At 27.7% G+C, this 27,617-nt stretch overlaps 1 protein-coding gene across 2 annotated transcripts in view; it reads left to right on the top strand.

The window, feature by feature from the left end:
* LOC117168692 (zinc finger protein 143-like) overlaps nt 1-8,732 on the top strand; it is a 38,763-nt gene extending 30,031 nt beyond the window's left edge. For both annotated transcript variants that reach the window (XM_033354374.1, XM_033354373.1), the window contains exons 8-9: nt 44-148; nt 8,166-8,732. In XM_033354374.1, coding sequence (XP_033210265.1) covers nt 44-148; nt 8,166-8,279 — 219 coding nt within the window. In that variant the 3' untranslated portion in view covers nt 8,280-8,732. The remainder of the gene's footprint in view (nt 1-43; nt 149-8,165) is intronic.
* Nucleotides 8,733-27,617: the final 18,885 nt, after the last annotated feature.

The raw sequence follows: 27,617 nt of genomic DNA, 5'->3' as shown, positions 1-27,617 counted from the left end.
AATAAAAAATAAAATAAATTTACTCGTGACAATTTATTTGCAGACATTTCTCTTGAGTAAAGATGGTGGACTTCACTTTTCCGATGACTCTGACAATGAAACGCAGATTCTTCTCGTTGGCGATCCTACCCAAGTTGCTGCTTTGCAGGTGAATATTTCTCTTTTTCTGAAATTTTCATAAATATGAAAAAAATAATGCAATTTCAAATTCCCTTTCGTTCTTTTTTCTCTCGTCTTTTTTATTTATTTTTGAAATCACAATCAACGAAACATTTAGCCATACATTTAAATGTGTTGATTGTGATTTAAAAATAAAAATAAAAATATTTATAATTTAACAATTACATTTGCTGTCGAAAATATATCATTCTTAATAGAAATTTAATCTTCTTGATTGAAGAGTCATCTGTTTGGTTGAAAATATAACTATTTAGATGAATATTTATTTCATTTCACGATAAATTAATTTTTTTATTGAAAATCTCAATTTCAATTTTAAGTTGTTTCGTCTACTTTAGGTAAAAATTCAACTATTGTATTAAAAATTTCTCTTTTGGGTAGAAAAGTCATCTTATTAGATGAACTTTAATCTTTTTGTTTAAAAATTAATTTGTTCTTGTAGAAAACTCATGTATTTTGTTGAAAATTATACTTCTTAATGAAAAATTCATCCTTTGGCTTGAAAATTCTTTTTTTTGTTTTGTTTTGGTTTAAGGTTAAGAATTTTAGTTAAAAATTGAAAATTTAACTACCTATCTGAATGTTCCTTTTTTTAGTTCAAAATACAGGTGAATATTTCGCTTTTTCCTAAACTTCTTTTATAAATATGAATAAAAAAGAAGGCAATTTTAAATTCCCCTTCGTTCTTTTTTATCTCGTTTATTTTGTTCTACCTTTTTTCAACCACAATCAAAAAGCGTTGACAGAAATGCTTAAATTTGTTGATTGAGATTTAAAAATAAAATTATAAAAGATTGATAATTTAACAATTCAATTTATTGTCGAAAAACAGGGTGCCTAGTGACCTTGAAAACCTTAAAACCCTGGAAATCTCCTTGATTTTTTTTTCAAGAAAACCTTCAATTTTTAGTATTCTTTTTTTTTCATTTAAAAGAGTGATTTTATCGAAATTTGAAGTGTAATTTAAATATTTTAGCCTATTATGAAAGAAACATCTCGTTTAGAAAAAAATCTTGCTGCTGAAAATGTGTTTATTCGTCATGACATAATTGATCTTTTGTTTATCACAGAATAAATAAAGATATTTCAAGGAACTTTTATTTGAGGTGTTCAACTCAGAAATTATAAAAATGATTAGTTTAAAATTTCGATGTTAATTCAGTTTCATAATTAGAATAAGCCATTGCCATACAACGGATTTTTCTAGGGGTTGATCACTCTGTTTTTGAGTGTTTTTAATGATTTGAATGATTTAAAAAAGGCGCGCACGCCAGATTTCAATAAAGATTTCGCAGCAATTTCACAAACTTTTTGAAACTGTAAAGATTGAAAGGATTTCAATGATTTAAAAAAGGGTACAGTACACCAGATTTCAAAGATTTCCAACATTTGAAACGATTCCAAAAGGTTTTAAATCATTTTAGAAGATTTAAAAATATTTCAAATAATTTAATGACTTCAACGAATACGCAACATTTTCCAAACAAAGATTCAAGTAAGATTTGATAAGCATTTCAAAATATTTCATAAAGATTTCAAGGATTTTAAACATTCAAAAAAGGCGTCTACACTAGATTAACAAGTTTTCACAAAAATTTCCCAAAGGCTTCGAACATTTCATAAAGATTTTTAACATTTCACAAAGATTTCAAACGTTTCACAAAGATTTTAACACTTACAAAAGATTTTAGATTTTAAAAAGATTTTAAAAAGAGTATATTAGACCACATGTCTAAGATTTCAAAACATTTAAAAGATTTTAAACAATTTCAAAGATTTTAAAGATTTCAAAGATTTTAAAGATTTAAAAACACTTCAAAGATTTTAAATAACTTTAAAATTGTTTAGGAGATTTTAAAAGAGTTCACAAAAGTTTCAAAGATTTTATATAATATTCATAAATATTTCAAAACAATACGAGATTTTCAAAGATTTCAACAAGGATACAGTACACCAGATTTAAAAGATTTTAATAATTTCAAACGAACAGAAAATATTTCGCGAAAAAAGATTAAATAAACATTAAAAAAATATTTCAAAGATTTCATAAAGATTTTAAAAAATTGCACAAGATTTTCGTTGATTTTAAAGCTTTCAAGGACTTAAAAAATTCAGCAAGGACACAGTATAACAGATTTCAAAAATTTAAAAACATTTTTAATATTTTAAACGTTATCAAAATTTTTTATGAGATTTCAAACGATTTAACAAAGATTTCAAATATTCCAGTGATTTTAAATGATTACAACAAATTTCATGAAGATTTAACTAATATCTCAAATATTCCAGTGATTTCAAACGAATACAAAAAACTTAGGGAAGATTTCACAATTTCTTTAAAGAATTCATAAAGATTTCAAAAGCATTTCAAAAGATTTCAAGAATTTCAAAACATTTCAAAGTTTTTAAGCGATTTCAAAAGGTTTCAACACATTTGAGAAGATTTCAAAAGACTTCAATGATTTTAAAGAAACACAAAAGATTTCGCAAGCAAAGATTAAAGAAAGAGTTCACAAAGATTTCAAGCATTTTTAAGATTTTACAAAAGCTTTGAAAAATGCCAATAGATTTCACCGGAATTTCAAGCTTCCACTAAATTTTGTAATACTTCGCCAAGATTTCAAAAGATTTCAATGATTTCAAAGATATCACAAAGATTTAAAAATATTCCTAAAGATTTCACAAAAACGACTCACGTTCGCAAAAAATTAAGAATTTGTTTATTTACGATTCGGCTTTCTTCAGAAATGTTTGGCCAATAAAGAATGAAATGGCTCATTTTTTACATGTATGCCAAACGTTTATTTCATTATTTGCTGTAAAAAAGGAGACCTGGAAAATTTTGATTTCTTGACGTGGAAAACCTAGAAAAAACCTGGAATTTTGTTCTTGAGAATCGCTAGACACCCTGAAAAATTGTTTGTTTCGATAGAAATTACATCTTCTTGGTCGACGAGTTCTCTGTTTTGTTTAAAATGTAACTATTTAGATTCATAATTATTTCATTTGACTAAAAATTAATTTTTTTCTGAAAATTCCCATTTATATTTTAACTTGATTCGTATATTTTAGGTGAAATATCAACTCAATGTTAGAAATTTCTCTTTTTGGTAAAAAAGTAATCTCTTTAGTTGAACCTTAATCTTTTTGATTAAAAATTAATTTCTTTGGTTAAAAATTCAACTATCTTTTTGAATTTTAGTTGTGTTTTTTTTTTTTTTAGTTTAAAATGTAGGTGAATATTCAGCTTTTTCTGAAACTTCTGTTAAAAATATGAATAAAAAAGGAGGCAACCTCAAAATTCCTTTTGTTCTGTGTTTTTTGTCTTTTTTATTTCTATGTTTTTCAAATTACAATAAAAAAACGAGTTACACAAACATTTAATTTTGTTGATTCTGATTTAAAAAATAAAAATAAAAAAGACGAGAGGGAAACCCGGAAAACTCCTGGAATTTAAAATAAAACCGGGAATTAACCTAATTTGAATTATTGATAAAAGAAAACATTTTACTTGTAAATGGTTTTTTAATAATTTGAAATTATTCCGTTCTTAACATTTTGCCATTATACTATAATTTATAAACTTTTAAACACTTTTAAAGAGACGAGAAAAATCAAATTATGGACAAAAACCGATACCTATAATTGTAGGAAAATTAAATAATCTTAAAAGATATTTAGACGGTGTAGAAGTTTTGATCAAATTCTAAAATACTTAAAATCTTGTGAATATTTTAAACATAAAAAAATGCAGTTTTTTTTTGTAAATTTCGAAAAAAAGCTTTTATGTATTTTGCAAGGTTTTAAGAGATTTAATGAAAAATCTTAAGTTTCTGTTAAAATTTCCACTTATTCTTGAAAGTTTCTTTTTTCTTTGTTGAAAATTTAATTTCACTATTTTTTTTCAGAATTTATCTTTTTAAATTCAAAACTCAACTAATTGTTTAAAAATTCATGTATTTTACTTATGACTGACGTAATTTGTGGATGGCCCCTTATAAAATACCGTATAAGTGTTGTCACTAAAAGTAAATTTTGAATGGCAAAAATTTCAATTTTGTAAGATCACAAACTTTTATAAAAAAAACAGAGTAAGCTTAGAAGATTAAAAAATAATTATAAATTTAAAATGATTTTAAAAAATCTAAAACCAAGTGTAGAATTTAAAAAATTTCGAACAAAAATGTTGGAAGCTTCATAAGAACTTTCAAAGGTTTTACGAGAATAAAAAAAATGTTCTAAAGATCCATGGAAAAATTTCAAATAAATTTTTGTTTATTTAATTTTTCGTTGAAAAATGAATTTCAAGAAAATATTTAAAAAGATTTCTAAAAATATTTTAAAAATTATTCGAAAGATTTTACGGAAATTTAGTTAATAATTGTGAATTTTGTTGTAAATTTCAGGAAGATTTTTGATTTCGAAACAAAATTTAGAAGAGTTTTAAGAAGTTTAAAAGGTTTCAAAGTAATAAAAGAATGTTAACATATATTAAGATTCATGAGAGAATTTTTACTTGATTTTTATCTTGAATAATAAATTATAAGAGAAAATTGAAAAATATATATTTGTTTAAACTTTCAAAACATTGGAAAACATTTAAAATTAATTATATTAATTTCGAAAAAGAGTCAAAGATTTTGAGGCGAAAATTTGCAAAATTACAAAAATTTATAAAAAAATCTTGTAAATTTACAAGAAGTTTTGAAAAGATTCGAAAATAATTTAAAACTTGTATAGATGTTGAAGATTGCGAACCAAAAGTTTAGAAGCTCCTTTAGATTTCTGGGGAAGTTAAAAAAGTTTTTTATTTTCAAAAATTAATTTTAAGAGAATATTTAAAAACGTTCCAAGAGATTTGTGAATTTGTTAAAAAATAATCCAGAGGATTTTAACGCCAATTTGGTCCATTTTGTTGAGTTTTGTAAACATTTTTAGGAAAATTATGAATAATTTTTTTTTAATATTTAGAAGTTCAAGCAGATTTTTTTTTACTTTCAGGAAAAATCTAATTATTTTAAAAAATTTCAAAAACTTTTAAACTTGGATCTTTGAAGATTGCGTAACAAAGTTTAGAAGCCTTTTAAGAATTCTGTAAGTTTTCAAGAGAATACAAAAAATTCCTCAAGCTTCATGGGAAAATATCAAAATTATATTTTATTTTGAAAAATATTTAAAGACTTTTCAACTAATTTTCTAACAATCTATTATATTTAATATAATATAATAATATAATAACTATATTATAATAAACACATGTCAGTGTAATTAACCTGTTGTGATAAAAGATTAAAAGTAGTTTTTAAATTACTCTTCAAGATATGTTTATTAAAAATAAAAGCTATCATGTTAATCTAAATTTCTTAGCTAATGAAGCCATCGAAATTGTATTATATTATATGTAAAAAAATGCTCAGAATAATCATTACCTGAAGAGGGTCACCATCGGGTATAGAAATACCTGAAGGAATAAAATTGTTATATAATTGTATTTATTTTTCTCAGCACCATAAATTAAAAAAATATCATTTTGCTTAAATATGATAAGATATCACATTGCATAAACTAACCCATAGGAAAATCTTATATTAAATATGTTTCATTCGTTATTCTAGTAAAACAACATTTGACGTTTGCAAGGGAGAAATAATCGTGAATTTGGTGGGCAAAAATTAGCAGGCACCCTGATCCTTGTTTTAAAAAATTTAGTTTCCAAGAATTTAGTAGTTTTTCGATTTTCGCAGCCCCAAACAAAAACCCTGATAGTTTAGGTAGGTTGTCCGTCCGTCGTATTTTTTTCAAATAATGGAAAGTTGAGGGAAATTTTGAGTGGGGAAATGGGAGAAATGTGTGGGGAGAAGTGAAGAGAAATGATTATAAGAAAGTTAAAGAGGGGCGAGCGAGGGGAATTAGGGGGAATGTATTTCCGGGGAAGTAAGAGGATATGCAGGAAAGGGAAGTAGAATGCGTGGGGAAAGGGGCAGTGAGGGGAAAGAAAAGGATTGGAAGTATGAGTAGTGAGAGTTTAGGAAACGTGAGGATTGAGAATTAGGGGAAATTATGTTGGGGAACTAGAGGAAGTGACTGGGTGTAAGTAAGAGAAATGAGGAGATGGCAGCCGGAGAAGGAAATTGAGGGGCAGTAAGGCGAGATTGTTCCAGAGGAAGTTATGGGAAATTAAGGGAAGGGCTGTAGACGAAGTGTGCGGAGGGGAAGGGTGATGAAATGAAAGGATGTGGAATGGGAGTGGGAAAGTAGGGCAAATTATGGTGGGGAAGAAGTTAAAAGGAGTGGAGGGACGTAAGAGAAGTGGTAGGAAATAAGGAAAGGATATTAAGGGAAGAGGCCAGATGCAAATTATTGCCGGGAAAGTGAGGGTAAATAAAGAAAAGGGAAGTGAGAGGAGTTACGGGAAATGAGGAGAGGGCATTAGGGAAAGGGGTGTAGAGGGAAATTGTTGTCCGGAAAGTGAGGGAAATAAAAAGAAGGGGAGTAGGAGAAGTGTGGGAAGATGGGGAAGAAGTCAAAGAAGTGGAAAGGAGTAAGAAAAATGAGGGGAAATAAAATAGAGGGTATTAGGTGAAGGCAAGTGATGGGAATTAGGGAGAAATTATTTTCGGGGAAATTCGAGGATATTATGGGGAGGGGAGTAGGTTACGTGGGGAAAGGGGTAGTGAGGGGAAATAAAAGGAGAGGAAGTATGAGTAGTATGAGTATAGAAAATGAGGGGATTGAAAATTAGGAGAAATAACCGTGGGAAAGTAGAGGAAATGACTAGGGGATAAGTAACAGAAGTGAGGAGATGGTAGCAGGGGAAAGAAAGTGAGAGGCCTTAAGGGGGAATTGTTCCAGAGAAAGTTAGAGAAAATTAAGGGAAGGGTTGTAAGAGAAGTGTGGGGAGGGGAAGGGAGATGAAATGAAAGGATGTGGAATGAGAGTGGAAAATTAGGGTAGAGAAGAAGGTAAAAGGAGTGGAGGGAAATAAGGGAATTTAGGGGAAAGAGGAGAGGGTGGTACAGGAAGGGACGTAGGAGGGGATCATTGCTGGGAAAGTGAGGGGAAATAAAAGGAATGAAAGTAGGAGTATGGGTAGGGGAAAGGAGAGGAAGAAGGTGAAAGTAGTGGTGGGAAGTAGGGAAATGAGGGGAAATAAGGAGAGGGTAGTAGGGGAAGGCTCGCAGAGGGAAATTATTGCTGGGGAAGTGAGGGAAAATAAAAGGAATGCAAGTAAAAGGACTGTGGGTAGGAGAAAGGAGGAGAAGAAGGTACAAGGAGTGGAGGGGAAGTAAGAGAAGCGATGCGAAATGAGAAAAGGATAGTGTGGGAAGGGGCATAGATGGAAATTATTGGCAGAGAAGTGAGGGAAAATAAAGAGAAGGGAAGTAAGAACAGTCAGAGGGAATGAGAAGAGGGTAAAATGGGAAGTGGCATAGATGGAAATTATTGCCCAAGAAGTGAAGGAATATAAAATGAAGTAAAGTATGAAAAGTGTGGAAAGGGAAACGGAGTGTAGGGAAGTGAGGGGAAATAAGAAGAGCTGTAGGGACGGGACGTAAGAGGGAATCATTGCTAAGGAAGTGAGAGGAAATAAAAGGAATGACAGTAGGATGAGTGTGGGTAAAAGAAAGGAGGAAAAGAAGGTAAAAGCAGTGGTGGGAAGTAGGGAAATGAGGGGGAATAACGAGAGTGTAGTAAAGGAAGGAGCATAGATGGAAATCATTGCCGGGGAAGTTAGGGGAAATAAAGGGTAGTAGGAGGAGTGAATGAAGGGAAAAGTAGGAGAAATATGAATAGTGAGGGTTTTGAAGTTAGGGAAATGAGGGATAATGGAGTATGGGAAAATGAGGTTTGGGAGGGGGTAGGGCGAGGGGAAATTAAGAGTTTTGTAGTATTCTATTAAACCGTTTTTTGTAGGCGCACTGCTCCTACTTTCACTAATTTTCTAGGTGAGAAATCATTTAATATATATTTGATGATTGTTGTAGCAATTGGGAATGGAGGAAAGCTTTGGTGATTCTGCAATCGACACTTCCTTGGATTCTTCGTTGAATTCTTCCTTGAATATAAAAATCGACGAGATAGGGTTTGGATGGAATTAGGATTTGTTAAAGAAATTCGTAGGTACGAGAGTTGCGAACGAAATTGTGAATCATGCTAGCAATATAAGGGAAAAAGGCTGTATTAATTTTTATCGAAGGACTGAGAGGTGGTAACTATGATTTGAGTAGCTTTTAAATAGCTTTTAATAAGACGTCAATCTATATTATGTACGAAACCGGATCCAGATGTCTTTTTAATTAATTTAATACGTCTAGTTTTATATATACGTAATTATAGAATATTTGGAAATAAATATCGACAGAATTGATATTTAATATCGAAGAATTGTCCTTTATCATCCTCGAAATAATTACTTTTAATAAATAAAATATATCGGGTTTCAAGGAAAGGAAATTTTTCATTTAATTCAAAAGAATTGTCGATATCATCACCTGTTGTGGTTGTTGCTAGTACAGAGTCGCTAAATTTGTTAATAAAGAACATAAAAGATAGAGGTGACTTTCCAGTGCAAATTTTCTTTTGCTCGTGCTTATTTTATTTTTAAGACTCATTTTTTAATAATAATTTCAGGAATTCTGATTGAAGCTCAAAATATTTAAAAAGTGGAAATTACTTATGATAAATTGATTGACACCAAAAATCCTATTTGTTACTTTGATTTCTTATAATTTTTTATTTACAATATTGAATTCTTCCAAGTGTATTTAAAATAATATAATCACGAGGATACCAAAATACCTTTCTTTTCAGGTTTTTCCTGATGTAAGGAGAATAAAATAAATTTTTCACACGTATGTATAAATAAATTAAAGACTGACGTTATAATTTACTATATTTTACTTTTTACTGTGAACCAACCAATTTTCCAATATTTTTGGTTTGATAATGATTTTTCATTTAAAATAACCTTTTCATTTTTTCTCTCAAATTTAAGTGATTGATTCTAATTCATTCAGTAATATAAAATTAGTTTTAAAGGATATTGAGAATAACTGTTCTAATTGAATATTTGTGGTGAATTACTTTGATTTAGAAAAAGATACTCTTACGGAGAACCTTGAGCCACATCGCCTTTAGACCGCAAAATGTTTTTTATAAATGAAGCAGTATTGTTAAGATTATTTACTGCTAGATTTAAAAAAATTATTAGAGTGAATTCATAAGAAAGTAGTGATTTGATTAAGTTGTACAAAATTCCATTTTATATAAATTTTTTTTAATTTTGAAGCTTTCGAGTTTGGATTTTATATTATGTGAGATTCATTTTTATTTTAAAATAGTTATATGTTTAGTTTGAAGTTGAAAACATTCTAAATCAAATAATTTCTAATTAATTTCAAATTGCAAAGTTTCAAATTTAGAGAATTTCAAATAGTAGAATGTTCATATTTTAATAACTTCAAGTTATAGAATTTCAAATTTGAAAAATTTTTAATTGTAGAATTTTAAATTTGGACATGGAAATGGTATAATTTCAGACTTTGACAATTTCAACTTCTAAAATTTCAAATTTGGATAATTTCATGTTGTAGAATTTGTAATTTACACAATTTCAAATTTGGAGAATTTTAAATTGTAGCATAAGGACAAATTTAAATAACATATAGAATTTCAAATGGTAGAATTTCAAATTCATAGAGTTTTAAATTTATGCAATTTAGAAATTGTATACTTGTTGTTTATTTAACCGCAGCTATTGACAGGTTTCTTTTTTATTTATATTTAGTCAAAAGATACAATTGCTATTAAATTCTAATGATCAAGACCTTATTTTATTCTTCGAAGAATTCTATAAATTTCTATTTGGGTGGATTCTACTAAAAAAATTAATTTGGAAATCATGGAGTTATTATTGTTATAGACAATTACATTTCAAATGTTAATTAACATCACCAAAATAGAGAATTCATTCTTAATATTTAGAATTTTTTGATTAAGCATTTAATGTTCATAATTATGAATCAAATATTTAAAACTAAACAAAAAACTAAACTTTAAAAGTTACAATTTTAATTGTTTTATCTGAAAAATTTAATTTACCAGTAAAATTGTTGTATTCTGATGTATAATAAATATAGGACACCTATAATTCCAGAAAAATGCGAGTAAGTTGAAGAGATATTTACAAGGTCTGAAATAATGTCAAATAATTTAAACGAAGTTTTTAAGTATACCGACAAAATCCGCAGATTTCTACGCACAAAAAATGTAGAAGTTTTTTAAGAATTGTGAAAAGTTTTAAAAGAATAAAAACATTCCCTTAAGATTCCTAGCAAAATTAAAAATGATTTTTTATGTTGGAAAATTAATTTTAAGAGAATTTGTAGAAAAAATCCGAATAATTTTAAAAGATGTTATCAAAATGATAACATGGATTTATATTTTTGGAACTGAATCTGCATCATTAATATCTACAAATGATCAATTTAAAAAAAAAATTATTTGGCATTTTAACTGCATTTAATTAAAAATTGTTCAGTTGAAAAGTGTAAGTAGCTTCTAGTTTATACCTGAAAATTATTAAGCATTTAAATACAACAATTTTAAATTAAAGAACTGTTAAACTTCATTTTTAACCCTCAAGTGGTACACTGGTGCGAATTCGCACCCGACGTGTGTTCCGTTTGAGGGTTAAAGTTTAAAATTCAAGAATTTCAGTCTGGGTGTTTTAATTTGCATGTCGGTTTTTATTGTTTAAAATGAAAAATTTGTTTAGCTTTAGAGTTCAAATTTTTTAATTTCATCGACCGTGAAAATTATTAGCGAGTCGGGAAGTGACCGGGAATTATTTCCTTTGATTAAAACAGCCATTCTGCCCGGTATTAAGCGTTGAATAGAGAAAAATTAATATTTTTTCAGATTTCAGATAAGGACAAATTTAAATTACATATAGAATTTCAAATTCGTAGAATTGTAAATTTATACAATTTAGAAATTGTATACTTTCAGATTTGGACAATATTAAATCAGAGTTTTAAATTTGGACAGTTTCAAATGGTATAATTTCAAATTTGGACATTTTCATATGGTAAGATTTCAAATTTGAATAATTTGAGATTGTCGAAGCACGGATTTGGACAATTTCTAATTTAAAAATTAAAACTTGGGCAATTATAAGGAGTAGAATTTCAAATTTGGAGAATTAGATATTTTATAATTTCATATTTGAGAAATATAAAATAGTAGAATTAAAAATTTGGATCATTTGAAAGTTTCGAATTAAAAATTTAGACAATTTGGAATTGTAGACTATCAAACTTGGACAATTCCAAATTGTGCAATTTCATTTTTTTAAATTTCAAATCTGCATATTTTTAAATTTTCGAAGTACGGTTTTGGACAATTTCAAATTGTAAAATTTAAAGCTTGGGCAATTTTAAGTTATAGAATTAAAAATTCAGAAATAAATATTTTAGAATTTAAAATTTGAATAATTTGATATTTTAGAGTTAAAAATGTAGACAATTTTGAATTGCAGAATATCATATTCGGACAACTTCAAGTTATAAACATTGGCAATTTTAAGGAATAGAATTTAAAATTAAGACAATTAAGTGTTCTAGAATTTCAAATTTGGAGAATTTATAATAGTAGAATTTAAACATTGAAATTGTACAATTAAAAATCGAGGCAAATAGTGATTATAGAATTTTAGATTCGGACAATTGAAATTTGTAGAACTTCAAATTTGTAAAATTTTAAATAGTAGAATTTAGACAATTTAGAATGGTAGAAGTTCAGATTGAAAAAATTTGAATTTGAATAACTTCAAATTTGGACAATTCCAAATTGCAGAATTTTAAATCTAGACAAATTCAAATTAGGACAATTTCAAATTGTAGGATTTCAAATTTGAATAATTTGATATTTTAGAATTTCAAATGCGGACAATTTTCAGCGTAGAAAACTTAATTTGTAAAATTTAAATGTGGGAAATTTTAAGTTGTAGAATTTCAAATTTGGACAATTTCATAATGCAGAATTTCAAATTGGAATAATTTAAAATGGTAAAATTTCAAATTTGGGCAACTTGGAATTGTAGAATTTCAGATTGGCACAATTTTTTTATGTCATACAATTTCAAATGGTAGGCTTTTAAATGTTGACAATTTCAAAGCATAGAATCTTAAATTTGAACAATTTCAAATTTAAATAATTTCAAATTGTAGGATTTCAAATTGTAGGATTTCAAATTTGAATAATCTCAGATTGTAGAAAATCATATGTGGACAATTAAAAGTCTTGGCAATTTAAAATTGTAAAATGTATATTTGGACAACTTCAAGTTGTAGAATTTTAATTTTTAACAATTTAATATTGTAGAATTACAAACTGAAAATGCAAATGAAATTGAAAGACTTAATAGATCTAAAAAAAACTTTACCTAAGCGTCCAAGAATAAATAATTTTCTACTGAAACATCCAATATTCGTTTATTTCAAAAAATCGTTCAAACTAACACAATTTCAAATTGTAAGTTCTGAAAATTGGATAATATTTTAATAAGTTTGTATTGATTCGTTTAAAATTTAATAATTTCTGATTGATTCGTCTTTATTCACATAAATTTTTAATAATTACATATAATACTCTTACAATTTAGACGATGGCAAATTGAATCATTTAGGATTGATAAAAGTTCGATTTAACTGAAAATATTTAATTGAATATTAAAAATAGTAATTAGAGAATTTTGAATAGTTAAAAATAGTAAATTTTCAAATTGAACCCTTTTGTATTTCAGTATTTATCATTTTCAATGCTTCATTTGGAATTACTCAAATCTTTATTGTAAATAAACCTGAAATTGTTCAATTATTGAATATATACTTTAAGTCTAATTTTATGCAATTCTAAGCATTCTCTAAAATTGCACCGTACATTTTAAGGAAAAAATTTGATTTTTAAATTTTTTCAACCATTTATTTGAATAAGCGTTATACGGAAATACTAATAGCGCCATTTGATTCCGCGGAAAAAAATTACATAAAGTATATTTTCAGCCAAATTTATTTTGTCTGCTATTATTAAGCAATCACATTTTCTAATATTTTCTAATTTAAATTGATTTTTTTTAATTAAAATTTTTCAATATAGCTGAAATTGAAATACTGAGGGTATGAATAATGTGATAATAAAATTTTAAATTAATATTTTTCCGTTTTTCTTATCTAACCGAAAAATTCAACGTGACGTTTCTATTTTGTTTGACATTTGAAACTGACGAAGTCATATAGTTAATTCAAAGATATGAAAATCTATGAATAGTGGATACATTTACGTTTCCTGAACAAAGAAGACTTTTTCCAAAAATATTGTATTTTGATTTTCCAGTATAATTTTGCATCATACATGTGTATAAAAAAATTATTAGTGGAAATGGGGGATCGTCAGGTTGATCGCAGAACCAGGAATTTTATGAAGTTAGAAGAAACTGGGACATGACAGTGAATTTATTTTTTGACTGGGAATTCACAAATTTAGAGAGAAAAAATCTGTCCAAATTTGATTTCAACAGTTTAAAAAAATAATTAGTTGAATTTTTATCTTCTTCAGAAATAATATTTCGTATTACATAAAAATTTTGCATTTATATTTTTAGACGTACATATTTGATTTAAAGAATTTTAAAATTCGATTTTAAATACTGAATAAATTAAAAATTAGTAACGTTTGAAATCGACAATTTTTTATACAAAAAAAATCTTTTTATTTGATCATATGTGAATATAAATTATAATGATTTTGCAAATCGAATTATACATTAAGGATTAACAAGTGAGTGATAATTGAACAAATCAGGCTATTTTCAATTTTTAAATAATTTCAAAATAATATATTCATAATTAAAGGCTTTTATGTAATTTAAAATATTCTTTTAGTCAAAAAATTGAAAAAATCTAATTATGAAAAATAACAATTTCTTTAGGATGTACATTACGTAAATCAATCTCAAAAGTCGCTTATCTTTGAAATGATTTATAAAATCGATAAAAGTAGGTCTATTATTATTTTCTGTGAATCTTGACTGAGGCTTCGAAGCAAACTTCAGAAAAAAATAATTCAGGCTAAAATTGTTTATTTAACCGCAGCAATTTACAGGTTAATTTTTTATTTATATTTAGTCAAAAGTTGCAATTGTTATTAAATTCTAATGATCAAGACCTTATTTTATTCTTCGAAGAATTCTATAAATTTCTATTTGGGTGGATTCTATTAAAAAAAAATTAATTTAGAAATCATAGAGTTATTATTGTTATAAACAATTACAGTTAAAATGTTATTTAACACCACCAAAATAGAATTATAGAGAATTCATCCTTAATACTTAGAAATATTTGATTATCCATTTAATGTCTCTAATTATGAATCAAATATTTAAAACTAAACAAAAAACTAAACTTTAAATGTTACAATTTTAATTGTTTTATCTTAAAAATTTAATTTACCTGTAAAACTGTTGTATTCTGATGTATAATAAATATAGAACACCTATAATTCCAGAAAAATGCGAGTAAGTTGAAGAGATATTTAGAAGGTCTGAAATAATGTTAAATAATTTAAACGAAGTTTCTACGTATACCGACAAAATCCGCAGATTTTTCCGCACAAAAAATGTAGAAGCTTTTTAAGAATTGTGAAAAGTTTTAAAAGAATAAAAACATTTCCTTAAGATTCCTAGCAAAATTAAAAATGATTTTTTATTTTGTAAAATTAATTTTAAGAGAATATTTTAAAATATTTAGAAATATTGACAAAATGGTCAAAAATGAATGTGGAAGATTTTACGGATTTTTATTTTTTATTTGGCAGGATTTTAAAACGATTGTATGAAAAATTGAAGGCAAATTTGTAGAAAAAATCCAAATAATTTTAAAAAATGTTTAGAAGTTCTGAAAAAATTTCAAAAATAAGTTAAAATATGAAAAAATGTAAAACAACATCTAGATTTTTCAAGATTTTTAAATAAAATGTTGAAGCATCTTGAAGATTCTTAAACTATTTATAATAATTTAAATTTTAATTTAAGAAGTTTTCAGCTTATAAAATAATGTACTTGTTTAATTTTCAATATTTTTATCTTTAAATTGCTTAAAATTATATACATAATTGCAACAAATTTTTAATTTAATTATTCCTTATTTCATTTAGAGAATTCAAAATGATAACATGGATTTATATTTTTGGAACTGAATCTGCATCTTTAATATCTACAATTGATAAATGTTTAAAAAAATGTTATTTGGCAGTTTAACTGTATTTAATTAAAAATTGTTCAGTTGAAAAGTGTAAGTAGCTTCCAGTTTATACGTGTAAATTATTAGGCATTTAAATAAAACAATTTTCAATTAAAAAACTGTTAAAATTCATTTTTAACCCTCAACTGGTACACTGGTGCGAATTCGCACCCGACGAGTGTACCGTTTGAGGGTTAAAGTTTAAAATTCAAGAATTTCACTTTGGGTGTTTTAATTTGCATTTCAGTTCTTATTGTTTAAAATGGAAAATTTGTTTAGCTTTCAAATTTTTTGATTTCATTGATCGTGAAAAATATTAGCAAGTCGGCAAATGACCGGGAATTATTATTTTTTATTAAAACGGCTACTCTGTCCGGTAGTAAGGGTTGAATAGAGAAAAGTGAATATTTTTTCAGATTTCAGCGTTAAAATGAAGATTATTTTATTCTTTTGAATGCGAAATTTTTCCATCGGTCTAAAATGTCATCATAAGAATAGGGTATCTCCGAAACGAATTCATTCCTATTTCCATAGCGAGCGCCGCATAGTTTCCTATTCCCCAAAAGAGAACGTGCTTTCAATATAATTAATTCCTTGTATTGTACCAATAGGCACACCTTGCAAAGATGTTTAGTATTCCGCAGAAGCTCTTATATTTTGAGTTTATTTAATTTCTTTTTATCAGTTCAAAAAGTATTTGTAATAAAGTGATTTAATTCCTTCATGTGAAATACAAGTTTTGAAATTGTAATTCTAATCAATTCAAGTCGTCTGCCTCTCAAGAGTTGAAATTATGTTAATTGACGCATTTGAATAGATTTCTATGATGCATTTTTAATACGTTTAAACAAATTATTAAAATATACATCAATATAAATTTGAATATTTTCCGAATTCATAAGTTATAAAACGATTTAATTATGAATAAATAGGTAAATTTTATACGAAATAGTATAATTTTCAATCAAGAAGATTAAATTTCTATCAAAAAGGTAAATTTTTGACGAAAAATGCAACAAATACATTTTCTGCATGGATAATTAATTTTAAATAAGAAAAAACTAATTTTTAACCAAAAAGATCAATTTTCAACCAATAATCTGAATTTTCAATCAAAGACGCTTAAATATTCTCCCTCAAATTCGAATTTTATTTAAAATGCAGGAATTGTAAACAAAATTTTTGAATTTATAATTCAAGGAGATAAATTTTGAGCCAAACATGTTAGAGTTAAATTTTCAGTAAAAACAATTAGGTAGTTCCACCTCCAACTTAATAGTTGAATTTTCAACCAAAAACAGTTGAATTAAAAAAAAGAATTTTCAAGAAAATAGTTTTAATCCTCATCCAAAAGAGATTAACTTTCAAGAAATTGTTGTCATTTTTAACCATAATAATCAAATTAACTTCAACTTTAGTTTTTCGAAAATTCCCTAACTGTCTCTCTGACTTTTCTCCCTGATTTTTTGTTGTAAAAATATATCTAGTAATTACAATTGATTGATTTCTTTGAACAATAAATGCTTTAAGTTCTCTTAAATGCTCAATAAATGCTCTGTTTGAGCTTAAATCACAGAAAAAACAGAAGATAAACTTTACATCGATTTCCGACGAACGATTCTCAGCAACAAAAATTAACTTCACAGGATAAACAGCACACAAATATCGGCTAAACTTTCTTTTGTTTTTCCATGACAAACACATGTTTGTTGAAAGACGCGAAGTTGGATAAATAAAATTTATGGCTCTAAAAACTTTCCTGCAGCAAATTTTAGTCTCAGTTTTTTCTGTGATGCTAAGCATATTCTCGAGAACATTTGCTCAATATAATTTCTTGGGGATTTAAGAACACTAGGGATTTTTAGACAGAGGAAAAATCGCGTATTCATAGGAATACAAATTCTTGATTCTTCTGAATTCAATGCTTAGTAACAGGTGCTCATAATTTCTAGAAATTTGACATCTCCCCTTAATACTTTTTTTCAATGAAAAGAAGTTTGTGTAATTTTTTTTCTTCAATTCTGATCGAATGAGGACCTTCTGCACGTGTTGCACCCGAAGATCATTGAAGTTCCGGCTTCCCGTTCTCCCACCAGCCCCATCCGGAAGGCCTTCCTCGGTGGAATAGAGCTCGATGCGAATAGTCTTCGTTCGGCTAAGTGCCCAAGTACACGGTTTCGATGTCGGGCCTTAATATTTGCCGGCATTGTACCCACTCGTACTCTCCTTTCGAAATAAGTATATAAAAGTTGAAAATATTTTCAACTTTTATTTCTGACCGAAAGTAAAGATGTCACACGTCGCTATCAAACCGCCGATCTTTGCCGAGACCACGAGTGCCATTCCCACGAGGCTCTGTGTCTTAAATTTTCACTTTGATTCCCGATTGAGGGTGAAAGATCTTGACAGAAAGATCGATCGATTGCAGTTGCCAAGATTTACAGTCGATTCATGATTATTCCTGATCCTTATGCCGATGCACGCCGTAAGAGGCAGGTAAGATGAATATTCGACGATGGCCCATTCATAACATTTTCCCGATTTACATTGACATTTGCGCATTTATTCACTAGGAATTTATTTCCCTCCTAATTTCCCTTCCATTCCTCTCGTTTAATTATATTTCGATTTAGAATCGATCCTTAAATGCATCATCCCTTCAAGTTCTCCAATTGTTCTCCACTGGAAACCTGGTGGTTTTCAAGCAAACAAATCTCTTTACAAAGATTATTAATCCGCGGTTGGGTTCTATTTAGTTTTAACAAAATCTCATTTAAAATAAGTGACTTCTAAAATACAAAAACACTGTTACTACCCCCAACTGGTAAATATTTTTAATAAATCCAGACTCGAAGAACTAAACTCTAAATTGAATGAAACTTCCATATGTTGATTCGAATATACATTACCTGAATTTATTGACACTCGCTGTTTTTTTTTATCCCTGGGATCTATTTAAACGGACCTTTCATATGATTTCCTAATTATCATCAAGGATTAAAATTATAAATTCTTCTCCCACCGAATGAGTCATTTCCGGCAAAGAAAGACATAAAACATGAATTGTTATCGAGTCTTAATTTTAGCAATGAAGTCTATTTTGATTTGAATTGTTATCAGAACGGTTCACTTTATCTGTCAATTGGTGCATAATTATGGAAACGACACTTTACCAATTAGGATAGTGATGGAGATATATTTTTTTTAAATCGTTAATGAACTTGCACACGCGAATATAATTAGATTAGTCTTTTCGAGCTGAAATACAATGCAAACAAATATCTCAAAGTCCAAACTTGTAGTGTATGAAGAAGATAAGTCTCTGTATAAACTTCGTATCAATGTCCGCTCATTTCTGTACACAAACTGGGTCGGTTTATGAACGAGATAGAAAAAGTCTATCTCTTTAACGACCACGGCAATTACGAATTGTGACATCACGAAATCATCTAGTCTTCTAGGAAAGAATTTTTCCATCATTTGAAACCCTTGAAAATTCGATTTAAAAAATTGCCCTGGATAGCCATTTTATTTAAAGTCTGTAGGAAATAAGTTTAGTAATAACAATTCTTCAATTTCCTGGTTGGAAAAATAATTAAAAATTTTTCTTTCTCAGAGCGATATTTCCACTTCAAAATTAATAGCCACCATTTCTAGAAAGATAAGCTTCTTGTTGATAACAATGACAATTAGACTGCGTTTACTTAAGAAATATTTTAGTGAAAATTAAATTTCCACTTAAATAAAGCAAAAATCGAAATTTTCTGATATTTCTCATTTTATCCTGATAAATTATTCTGTTATATCATAAAAATTTTTGTAAAGAAAAGCTGAACATTTTAAAAACTTTCTCTATTTTTATTCAAATTTTTCGCCCGTCAAATTAAAAGTGCGGCCCTTTTCGCAGATTTGTTTCTGAAGAATAATTAATATTCAATTTCTTCGAGAAGTATGCGTATCACGCCTCGGAATAAAAAGGAACATTAACGATGGACTGAAGCAAATCTCGTGACAATGAAATGAACGCGGTTGTGGAATTTCAAAACGCTGGTTCTTTCGCTTTGAAAACCGCAAACGGGCTATATATTTTTTAATGCCAGGTAGATGCAGAAATTTAAAGAGCAAAATAAAAATGTATTGTCTCTGTATTTGATTTACCGACCACAGAGGTTTCATAATGTTCGACCGTGACGATTTCTCAATCGGTTGCCTTTTGTAGAACATTAGGACATTGATTTCGCCTCGTGTTGATAAATAATCATAGGCTCGTTTGGAATTATTCAAAAGGTCCTATAATCGGATTTGCAATGTTTATTTTGTTCTATCAATAGTTAAAATTTGCAGTCCATTAATAAATTATATTACAATATTCTTCAAATTCATCCATTTTTATTTATTCACATTGAAAGTCCTATGTTTTCGCTCACTTATCGCGGGCTTTTTCTATTGCAAAAAATGTTAATTTATTGTTAAAAAAATTATCTCATACCAGTTTAAAAGTTTCCTAGTATAGGATAAAATTCTGTTTTCACTTAAGTTATTGCGATTAAGTGGAAATTTTTTGGTTTGAATTAGAATCTCAATTTCTCATCATGTTAGATTGACATAACAATAATTTTTATTTTACTTTAGAAAAATGTGAAATTAGAGGTAATGATGGGGAAGTTCCTGAATGTAAGCTACTAGTTACAGCTACAGTGACTCTCTGAAAATAGTTATCAATTGTTACATTTCCAGTCACTGATGCAACTAACTTGTAGTTCTTGCATATTTCCTTTATACATTCTCATCAGAGAAGATATTAGATTTCTGTATATACGGAAACATATGTTACATATGTAAAAAATGATAATGATTGCAAATCTATAATATCAAATAAACTTCAGTTTTAAATCTTCAAAATTGAACTAGTTAAAAAAATTTTTTAATTGAAATTTGTTAAAATTAATGGATTTTTTATTATAAACATAAAAAATTGAATTATTTTAAAAAATGTTCAAAATTACATACCTCGAAAATATATATTATAAAATGAAAGTATATATAATAAAATAAATATAAATTAAATAATAATATAAAATGTAATTATATATAATGTAACGTCAACCTACAAAATTGTAGAGCTTTAAATGATAATTCATCAAAATTAAAAAAAAATATTTTGACAATTTACAATTTAAAAGAATTTTGCGTTCTAAATAGTGAAAATGGAAAAATTGTCCGTTTTAAATCTTAAAAATTGAAATATTCCAAAAAACGTAGCAACTTATATAAATATCTTTCAAATATAAATCTTGAGAATTCCTTCATTTGTAATAATTAATACGTACAAATGCCCCAGGTAAGCCATGATCGGGCAACGAAGATACAGAGACTAATCGTATAAGTTGATCATTTGAAAAAGAAAACAATAAAAAAATAAAAAATAAATCAATTTACAATACTTGGAATTAAAAACTTTACTTTTGATCTTTGAAACCATTCAAATTTATGAATTTTGTATGCATACATCTTTAAAATTAAAGAGTTTTTTTTTGACAATTTACGAATCAAACTGAAACAAGTTATAAGTTTTTTAATTTAAAAACTGTATCTTGGTTGGTTTACATTCGAATTTTCTTGTATTTAGAAGATTTATAATTAAAATCTTGAATTTTCATCTTCAAATCCATTACAACTTTAGAATTTGTATTCATTCAATTACAAAATTTATAGTTTTTAATTCTTCAAAATAGAACAATTTAAAAATAAACATCTTGAAAATCGATCAATGTCGAAAATGGCCTAATTTCTGCTGGGATAAAATCTTATAATGAAATGAAAGTTACAAATTACTGAAAGCCGATTAAAATTAAAATTAAATAAGCGCGGTATTTCTGTTAGTATATACATAAATAATACGCATGTAAATAATAAGAAGTAAAATATATCGGTAAATATTTGAATATCAATTAAATTATTTGAGCTTCTCTTGTGTTTAGAAGAAAATAATCATTCTATTATTATTTTTGTTTGTTTAAATTAAACAAAAGTATGATTCTTTATTAGTTTTATATTTCAATTTTTAGTCTGCTAATAAATATTTTATTTTTTTAAAGGGACATTTCTTGGTTGATAAATCAGGAATTAAAGAAGGAATGATTTTCCATGGTCGTCCGATATTGGATGGACATATTTCTAGCTTCTCGTGGTTAGCTCGCTAAACAATTAGGTAAATTAGTGTAAATGAGTCTAATAGAGTAACCGACGTTCCTGAGTACTCCGTGACAAAGTATAGAAATATAAAATGTCATACACCCACTTACACTGCAAGTACGATGATACTTGCTTATATAAAATATTGTCCACACATTTAAACACGTCCAAAGTCTTATCTCATCCCCTTAGAAGCATAGTACACGTGTTTGCATTTCCCTGGTTTATTAGCGTATCCTTGAAGTTTACAAATATTAACGCATAAAAAAATGTTTGCACATTTGTAAAATTTTAGACCGTGTAGATAATTATTGGGACAGACTTGCATTCATTTAGAACATTGTCTAAACCGTCGCATCTAGACGGCCTTTTCCGGGTCCAAATTGGGCGCTGCCTAGCCCGCCAGGGCCAACCAAATTTCTAACTTCTGATTCCAATAATATTCTTTCCAAGATATACAGGGGGTTTAAAAAAATAAGAAATATACATCAAAAAGAAAAAAAAGTTTTGCTTATCATCTACTCAGTTCTTTCGGATCCTTATCGGGTTCTGCCTGCCCATCAGGAACATCAAAATCTCTAACTTTTGAATCCCAATATGTTTCTGCATATTTCCCAAAATATCCAGGATTTTAAAAAAGTATCGAAAATTAAAAATTTACTCTAAAAAAAATTAATTTTTTCTTTCGGGTACTAATCGGGTGCTGACTAGCCTGCCAGGGCTAACAAAATGTTTACCTTTTGAATCCAATAATGTTCTTTCAAATTTTTCAAAGTATCCAGGCCGTTTAAAAAATCAAAAATTTACATTAAAAAAAAGGAATTTCCTCATTATCCAGGCAGTTCTTTTAGATACTTATCGGGTTTTTTCCCAGCCCGTCAGGAACAGCAAAATCTCTTACTTTTAAATCCAAATATGTTTCTGCGCATTTCCTAAAATATCCAAGGATTTATAAAATATCAAAAATTAAAAATGTGCTCTAAACAAAGGACTTTCTTCTTTCGGGTACTAAACGGGTGCTGAATAGTCCGCCGGGATGAGCAAAATGTCTACCTTTTGAAACCAATAATTTTTTTCACATTTTCCAAAATATGTAAGGCGTTAAAAAAAATGTACATTGAAAAAAAAGAAATTTCCTCATTATCTAGTTAATTCTTTCGGATACTTATCGAGTTTTGCCTAGCCCGTCAGGAACAACAAAATCTTTAACTTTTAAATCCAAATATGTTTCTTCACATTTCCCAAAATATCCAATGTTTTATAAAGTATCAACAATTAAAACTGTACTCTAAAAAAACGACTCTTTTCTTTCGGGTACTAATAGGGTGATGACTAGCCCGTCAGGGCGAACAAAATGTCTACCTTTTGAATCCAATAATATTTTTCACATTTTCCAAATATGTAGAGTGTTTAAAAAAATGTAAAGTAAAAAGAAAAAAGAAATTTCCTCATTATCTAGTCAGCTCTTTCGGATCCTTATTGGGTGCTGACTAGCCCATCAGGAACAGCAAAATTTCTAACTTTTGAATCCAAAGATGTTTCTGCATATTTCCCAAAATATCCAGGGTTTTAAAAAGTATCAAAAGTTAAAAATCAATTCTAAAAAAAAAAAGAATTTTTTTCTTACGGATCGTAATCGAGTACTACCTACACCGGCAGGCCCAATAAAATTTCCAACTCCTGAATCCAAATATGTCTTTGCACATTTCCCTAAATATCCAAGGCGTTTAAAAGAATCAAATATGTACATTAAAAGCAAATAATTTTTTCTTATCATCAAGACGTCTTTCAAATACTTTTTGATGTCAACCATCTAAATTAGTTTTTTACAAGAACTACTGACTAGCGTCAGTTAACCATACAAAAACATTTCATTTCTACTCAGCGCTATAATAGATCGCCTTGACAGCGTCACATTAGCGGTTAGGGCGGTCTATCCTGGCCCCAAATCGTTTCCAGATATTTTTCTACACGGGAGAAAGATGCCATTTTTTAAGCAATGCGATGAGGTCAATTAAGAAAATTCATTGCATATTCGCAATATTACGAATTTGTACATATAATTACCATAAATTGAGGCTGAGCGGCGCACAAAGCAGCGACAAAAAATTCTGGGCTTTTTTCATAACAAATGTCTAAGATAATCAAGTTTGTTTAAACAATTGTTGTTAACAATGAAGATTCTTGATTGTCATGTAAGCTCCCTGTGTTTAGTGATTATTTATATACGCTTCATTAGGATGAAAAACCAAATTTTTACCTCTAAAAAAAGCCAGATAATGCATTTGTTAACTAAATTTGTTTGAGCAATATTCCATTGTTATTAGAAGACTAAATATAATAAGTAATTAATATATCAATAAAATTTTTGGCTTCTTCATTAGAAAAAACTTCATTTATATAATCAGCAATGATTGCTGTGCTTAATTGTTTCTAAAATTTGAATCCTAAAATAAAAAAATTATTTATTATCTTTCAGAAACTCAATTCAAAAACGGGTTTGTCTATATATTGTACAAATTAGATGTATTTCATATTGAATCGGAGTATTTCTCGGCAATGAAAGATTTAATTATTTATGCGTCAAACGGTGACCGAAAGCACTTATTGTGGACAAAAGTCTTGTGTACAAGCTAAATTTTGTTTGCAGAATGCACCAAAAATAACCTACCAATAATTCCCTACTATAAATTATTTAAACTATTTTTATAAACAAATGCACAATCTGACCATTTTTCTAAGAATAGGCTCTATTTTTTTTAGCGAAATCAACTAAAAATGTATTGTCAATGACTCTTTCCTGTGATATTTTGTCAATGGAGTAGAATTGTTAATTATTTGAACAACTCTCATAAACAAAAATACATTTTCGCAACCTTTCCATAAATAGACTTATCCTTTCATCCAATATTTACTAGAACTGTGGCTTATGTAAACAATATTTATAAACAAATTCAGAGTTTGACCAGTTTTCCATGATCAATATTTTTTTTATTAATACATATAGAATGACTTTGGTTCATTACTCTAAGAAATTAATATTTATCATAGAAAAGTCGTAAATATTGTTTTAATAATTAACAGTTGTTGTTAATTTGAAGAAATAACAACAATGAGTCATTGGCATTACATTTTTGGTTGATTTTGCAAAAAAAATAGTTTATTCATTGTAACATACAAAAACTGTGTCTTTGTTTATATACATTGTTAAAATAATTGTTAAACAGCAGCTATTCTTTACTAATCGCAATTAGCATTAATTTTGCTCATATCTTATATAGAAACTATGAATTTCAAACAACTAATCATTGCAAATCACGAGAAAATGGCTTCTATTCATGAATTTGATTAAAACATTTTAAACAATTTTTGTGTTCTAACTGAAAATTATTGCTAAATAGTTATTAAATGTATTCAACCTCTTCTTTAGTTAATTTGGCCTTGGTCCTGTAGCGGAGAATCCAAACATAAACAAGCATGGTTGCATGAATCATTTTTGTCGAATGTAGACGCATGGCGCAACCTGATACAATTAACACACTGAGAGTGCGGCCCTCGAACTTTTTGTCACGCTTGACTGAGCACAGCCTTTCTTTCGGCCCCGCCCATCTCTTCCAGGTTCTCTCATCATAAAACTGCGAGTGCCATCAGTTCTAGAAATATCTTAAACTAGGGATCCTTATATCGGGAGTTGAGTGTAGATACAATTCTGCAAAAATAAAAAAAATGAATGTTTTATTTTCAATATTTTCAAAGAAACCTAATTTTTGACAAGTTTGGCTAAAAAACGGAATACTCTTTACATTTTGGTCTTCTATTCAAAATTCGATAGTCCTTACTAAGGGTTCCTACGTACAAATACCTCAAGTAATACTTAAAGGAAAAAAAAATTCCTTATAAAACTAAAAAAAAAAGTATAAGTAATAAAATATAGCTTTTCTGTAAAGCATAACACGCAGAAATATCAGAAGCCATAACTAATATAAATAAAATTCTGCGTCAAACTGAAAAAACATTTTTTGGTTATATATTGGTGTCTTTGGTTAAAAGTTTAATTACTTTGTTAAAAATTTATTATTTCACAAAAAAAATAAGAATAAAATGTGTTGTAGAACATTCTTTAAAGCGATAAAGTTTTGTTTAGCCAATTTCGCGTCTTTCAAAAAACATGTGTTTGTCATGGAAAAACAGAAGAAAGTTTAACTGATATTTATGTAAAGTTTATCCTGTGAAGTTAATTTTTGTTGCAGAGAATCTATCGTCGTAAATCGATGTAAAGTTTATCTTCTGTTTTTTCTGTGTTGGTTGCAGATTCATGATTTTACTTGAAAAGTAATATCTTTTGTTGAAAATTAGATTAGTTTATGCAAAGTTCATGTATTTTGTTGAAAATTCTTATTTTTGGTAGAGAACTAATCTTCTTGATTGAATGTTCATTTTTTTAATTGAGAATTCATCTTTGTCGGGTGGACATTTAACTATTTGATTAAAACTTTATTCATTCTTTTGAAAATTCAACTATATGGTTAAAAATTTAACTATTTGGTCGAAAATTTTTGTTTGTTGGAAATGTTAGCTATTATATTGTTCGTTTAGAATTCATTTTTTGTTGAAAATTCAACTGTTTTCAGTTAAGGTTTAAACTATTTTTTTCGAAAATTCAACTATATGGTTCAAAATTGATCTTTGCAGGAAGAAAATTCCCGTATTTAGCTGAAACTTACTACTATTTTTTTGAAAATTTATTATTGAATTTAAAATTGTAATCTTTTGTTACGAAGTGATATTTTCAGGTCATAAATTTAACTGTTTTGTTGAAAAGTCGTTTATTTCGACGGAAAATTCGTCATTTGGATTAAAAATTCATCTCTTCTATGTAAATTCAAGTCTCTTCTATAAAATTGAACTAATTGGTAAAAATAGACTTGGTTTTGGCTGAAGTTAAATTTTTTCTTATGTTAAAATTCAACTTTTTTGTTGAAAATTCGTTCTTTTGGATTGATAGTTCATCTTTTATGGTAGAAAATTTTGTTTTGTTTTGTTTCAATATATAAATAAATTAAAATTTAATTTTTCATTTAAAATTGTTGTTCTTAGTTTATAAAAAAATCTATGTTTAAAATTTCACAAGATGATTTCACCCTGGTAATAAAATTAAAATAATTACATTTTATATTAGAAATTATATTCTGCAATTATCATATCATTTATTCTTCCTCCATGAGATATCAAATCTTTCTGAAATATTTTTTTTATTAAAAATGTTTTCTCGTTATCTCAAGTTTAAACATGAGCATGTTAAAACATTATTTATAAAATGGAGGAAAATATTCCCATTGTTAATACTTCAGAAGAAAACTTAATGCAAACTTAAGAAAAAAAATTAGGCTAAATTGTTTATTTTACAATAGTTACTTAGAGCTTTCTGTTGTTGCAATTCTTGCGTAATCCTAATGTTGTGGGATTCATCTTATTCCTTTAAAAATACTGTACAAATCTTTTTGGTTCGTGTTGATTTAAAAAATATTATTGAAGAAAAATATTGTTTATCAAAATAACGATTGTTGCTCACGGAATTTCGGTGAATCTAGTAATTTTAAACTAAATTTTGTTTCTAAAGTTCACTTCCAGTGAATTCATTTTTATTTTGAATTTACGTCGTTTATATGAGAAAAAGTTTTTGTACGTATAAAATACAGCAAGACGATATTTAGTGTATTTGTTGGTATCTTCAAGATGCATCGATCAACCTGTTATTGAACCTTTTGTAACCCACCAGTACCGATTTTTTAAGTCTGTACAAAATAGAAATACTAAAGTACTGTATCTGATATGTTTGTTCGCGTCTTCGAGACTCGTCGAATGACCTATTGACGACCATGTCAATATACACCAAACTCTCGCTTTCATTCAAGTGTCGAGGGTTGCCTTCAAATGGCTTTG

This window comes from Belonocnema kinseyi, chromosome 3 (genome assembly GCF_010883055.1).
Source record: "Belonocnema kinseyi isolate 2016_QV_RU_SX_M_011 chromosome 3, B_treatae_v1, whole genome shotgun sequence".
Taxonomy (NCBI): Eukaryota; Metazoa; Arthropoda; class Insecta; order Hymenoptera; family Cynipidae; genus Belonocnema; species Belonocnema kinseyi.
The sequence above is the reverse complement of the archived record's forward strand: the minus strand, read 5'-3'. Positions and strand labels throughout refer to the sequence as shown.